The following is a 4648-nucleotide window of genomic DNA, read 5'->3' as shown; positions in this document are numbered from 1 at the left end:
TGATCAACAATGCAGGGCTCAGGACCGAATAAATATGATTACAACATGAAATGACTGTCAGTTTCCGGTGCTTCCATTACAACCACAACGATTTCACACACCACCTCGACTCAAGCCAACACGTACAGTTACATCAGCAGTTCAACATTATCATACATACACTATAATTAGAAGGGGCGCTTCTCGCACTATAGCACAAGGACCTGCAGCCTTGATCGTGCCTCCGCAGCTAAATTTAAGTGCTCCTCGTTAGGGTTCTCTCTTGCTGCCGCAAGAGCTTCAGCATATGTAGTCCTTTCCTGCTCTATCTTCTCAAGCTCAATCTTGTCGATTTCGCTCTGAGAAGAAATGCATAATTGTTAGCTCAACAGAGTCAATGCTTGGTCAAAGCATCTACTCAGTTTTCAACTTTTCATTGTGCTGGTATTTCCATGGCAGCATCCATAATAATCATGCAAGATGAAGACACTACCCTGATTATATTATCTGGATAAATCATTTTAAAAATTTCCAGGTAGCATCAAAACTTTGCTCCCAATAGATTTGAAAGCCACAAATTCTACATAAAAATTCTGTAACTCCATTCCTTGATTCTTTCCCTCAAATTTTTTTAAGAACACCTAATTGATATAGTAAGGAGTAACAATGATAAACCACAGATGTACCCCCTTAGGTTTTCTAAGAGCACCACACATATTAGAAATTGCAATTGGATTCCCAGCAACAAGCTAGGAGTAACTAAAACACCATATCACTATCTTAAATTAGACTAATGGTTCAAGGAGGTCAACATCATAAGGTACAAGGTGCTTCAAGGATGTGTGCTTACCATTGATTGGAGTGCCTCTAATTCATATGATGATGGTATACTACCATCATAAGAGTCACCTGAAACATTCTCAGAAACTTTTTCGAATAATGCCATCAATGAACTTATCTCGAATTCCATATTGGACACATCTCCTTGAAGATCTTCGACTTTCTTATTTGACATCTTTACTTCCCATTCAAGTTTCTCTACAGATGCTTGTTTGTCCGCAAGCATAATCTGAAGAGGGAGGGCGAAGATAAGGTCAAATAAAGAATAAAGGCAAGGTAGCGAAATATTTAGCATCTTTCTCGAACAATATTCAAAATTTTACTTAAAATATGTAATGTAAGTAGAGATATCACTATATGTAAAATGAAGGGGAAGAAGGACAACTGATGTGTTGATCCATATGTGCCAAAGGACAACTTTATTTTCTTCAGCCAAAGGGCAAGCTTGAATTGCACCAAAAACGATCCAATCTTGTGCGCTAAATGAGACAAAATCTTTTAGCAAATTGCACATCACACTAGTAAACAATAAGCGAAGTTTCAAATACAACAACTAACATAGTAAAATGCAAAGTCAGAATTACAGATGTGTTAAGTGTGGCTGCAATACAATAAACTACTAAACACGTGTTCTATACGTCAATTTGTGTTAAACTTCAATTTTTCGAATCATTGTGAAAGACGTTTTTACCACTGTTCTAAATAATGACCATGGCCTTCTAAAAGGATATACCAGTTGCTGCACAATCCTACCTGATCCACAGCTCAAGGACAAACTGTCTTTCAGGGGTGGGGCCAGGGGTGTGTGTGGAGGGAGACAAATGTCATGGCCAGCCGGGGCCGGCCATATGGCCCCAAAGAACTTGCACAAGGGGCATAGCAGCAACAGCATATTGGTTCCTTATCAATTGGTTCGTTTAGCTCGTTTGATTTGATTTGTGAGTTTGATTTTAGATAATTATCTATTAGATATCTTATCTAGCAGTTGGTTAATTTAATATTATTAGGGAATCCTCTATATATATGAGGAAGTCAACATTCATGGAGGCAAGCAAGATAGTAACAAGTATTCTATCCCCATCTCTCTCTACCCCTGCACCTATATTCTTCTCTATCCGTTGCTGCAAGCTTCTGTGCTCTCTCTTTCCCTGCTATCTACACCCACTTATCTTATATCTCCATGTTTATGACAAGCCCATAACCTGTATACAAGGTAAAGGTAGCCCATCCATTACATTAAACTAAACATAAAGGTTAGGCCAATTATATGGTTTAAACTGCTTTCATCATTTACTAGGGCCATCTTTCTAGTAAAAAGATATGTTTTCATCAAGAATCTAGTAACGACGTGGTACGACAAATTTAGCTAGTAGAACTTTTTCAAATCTTCTGCTTCCTGCTGAATGTTGACCCCATGCATAATTGCTAGAAACAAATTCTATATACAGAAAATATGTATTAGATGTTTATTTTATCACTCCATAAATATTTGAATATTTATCTGGATTTTATAAATAGTAAAACAATGTACAAGAGTGCTAGTTACGCTAATAGGTGGGTAACCTATAGTTAACTGTTTGCTTGTATTAAGAAGATGGGTTTTCTTCATTTGAAGGGTAATGACCCAGAGAAAACTATGATGGTGGTGAACATTTGTATGTCACTCCTTTTTATATCATAATTACAAAGACAATATCAACTTTCTACAAATTCTAACAGTATCATCCTATTCCGCATGACAAGGGTGTGACAGCCCAATTGCACTGACTAATGTTCTACCATGAAGCTAAATTACAAGATAATTCATAGATACACTTAGAAAAAAGAGGAAACTTAGGTCACTGATTCAGAATATATGACTATGTATGAGCAGTCAGGCAGTAACCCACCTTGGCATCATGCAACTGAGAATTGGTAGATCTGATCAAAGCTTCTTTCTCAGCAACCTGGCGCCTCAGCTCATCGATGGTCGAATATGCCACATTCATCTCACTCACCGAGCTCTCCGCAGACCTCAGCGCCTCCTCCTTCTCAAGCAGTTTCTTTTGCAGCTCATCAATCTGCTCGCGCAGCACGGTCATCTCATATTTATCCTTGGGTTTATTTTCAGGTCCCGACAGACACGTTGACGCAACTGGGCCGTTTTCACCATTGGAATCTGGAGTACCCTTCTTGGCTGCGTCTCCAGGATCTCTCCGCTTTTTCACGGATACACTTTGCGGTGTCTTCACACTTTTCAAATCGCTTGCCTGAAAGAACCAATAATCCATCTTTAGGTTCATCACTATGAAGCCAAAGAAAAATGCTCATGAATAGCTTCTAACCGAGTGTCAGAGTCACATACAAGGAAGATTGAACTGTATAATTCTTCATCAAGAAGGCTACAAATTTTACCAAAGCTGAGATAATTACAAGATCTACAAAAATTGCCATTGTGAGAATGGCTAATCTGAAAGGGGGAATCCACTTTGGACCCCATTTTCTTTCCAAATCCTACAAAACACCAGAGACCGACAGTTGAATGAACCCGCATTTTTTTTAAAAATAGATAGAGAATTCGAACACAAGCAACCGGCACCAGAAAAAAAAAAACAATCCACACCACCCAAGAAACAAACACATGGCTAAAATAGAGAGGGAAGAAAACCATTCACCTTCTTGGCCGGCGCCGGCGTGTAGACCAGCGACGCGCGCCGCGAGTAGGATGGGTTCACCCTCCGATCCTGCTACCAAGAACCAGCCAAAAAAACAGGGGTCAAACAGCGCACGAGACCAGCAAGAGCCCTCCCCCCCCCCCCCGGGCGCCCGGCGAGATCTGCGTGCCACCCACTCACCATGAGCGACTCGACGAGCGGCACCATCTCGACTAGGTCCTTGAACAGCACCCGATCCACGTTCCCGCCGCCGGCCGCCCCGCCGTTGCCGGCCTCCGCCTGCTGCTGCGGCTTGTGGGATCGGTCGAGCATTTCCTTTCCTTTTTCGAATAGAATCGAATCGAAATCGAGAGAAGAAACGAACGAGGTGGAACTGGGTTGGGCGATTTGGGGGTCGGCAACGGCTGGGAATGGGTGGAGTGGTCCAGTCGCGGTTGGGCCGGGGTTTAAGGCTGGGGCTTTTTTGGGACGTTGGGTTTGGTCGGGGTTTGGGTTCCGACCGAGCCGCTTTTATGGAAGCTTGAAGAGGAGCCTGAGCCTGACCGGAAAAATGGAGATGCCTGCTTTCGCTAAAGGGAGTAAAGAAGGCAGTGCCGGGCTAATGATTTCGAGTGATTACTTGTTAAGGTGGATATGCGGGTTTTAATCATATAATATAGTAGCTAAATGATGTGCGTTGCAACGAAAATATATATTTTAGATATGATAATATCAAATACAAATTTAAGGTAAGAAAATGTGAATACGTAATGCGAACGTCGTTGAACGAATATGTCGGAAGTGATGTCATAGTTTGATTTCAGATATGATAAAAAAATATTATCTATTAATTTCTCTCTAATTTATTTATTTATTTTTATTAGTAAAATGAGTCATATATTTATAGCAGGTAACGATACGGAAAGGCTGAATAACAAAAGTACATGAAAAGAGTAACTTATTCAATATTTTACGGTTTTTATTATATGGTATGAGAGTAAGAAAAAAAATAGTACAAGAACCAACTTGTATATATATATATATACACACACGAGGTAACGCTATTCTATATCTAGAGTGTAGAATAATTATTCTACACCCAAAACCGCCCCCCACACCCATCTCTCGTGCCTGCCAGCCAACGCGCGCCACCCGCACATGCACGCCCACGCTCCTCCGCCGCCCCCATCTCGGCC

General features: G+C 41.0%; 1 protein-coding gene across 2 annotated transcripts; it reads right to left on the bottom strand.

Annotated features, from left to right (window-relative positions):
* On the bottom strand, window positions 1-3967 carry LOC133926674 (protein MICROTUBULE BINDING PROTEIN 2C-like). 2 transcript variants are annotated; one of them, XM_062372698.1, is made up of 5 exons: window positions 3654-3967; window positions 3474-3545; window positions 2709-3068; window positions 830-1048; window positions 1-338 (listed from the first exon to the last, which is right to left on the bottom strand). In XM_062372698.1, exons 1-5 carry the CDS (start codon window positions 3783-3785, stop codon window positions 189-191), a joined length of 933 nt encoding a protein of 310 aa, XP_062228682.1. In that variant the 5' UTR covers window positions 3786-3967; the 3' UTR covers window positions 1-188. The 2 variants fall into 2 exon arrangements, with proteins under 2 accessions (XP_062228682.1, XP_062228683.1); XM_062372699.1 differs by having other exon boundaries at window positions 3474-3542; window positions 3654-3966.
* Between the last annotated feature and the right edge of the window lie 681 nt (window positions 3968-4648).

The sequence above is a fragment of the Phragmites australis genome, chromosome 8, assembly GCF_958298935.1.
Source record: "Phragmites australis chromosome 8, lpPhrAust1.1, whole genome shotgun sequence".
Taxonomy (NCBI): domain Eukaryota; kingdom Viridiplantae; phylum Streptophyta; class Magnoliopsida; order Poales; family Poaceae; genus Phragmites; species Phragmites australis.
The sequence above is the reverse complement of the archived record's forward strand: the minus strand, read 5'-3'. Positions and strand labels throughout refer to the sequence as shown.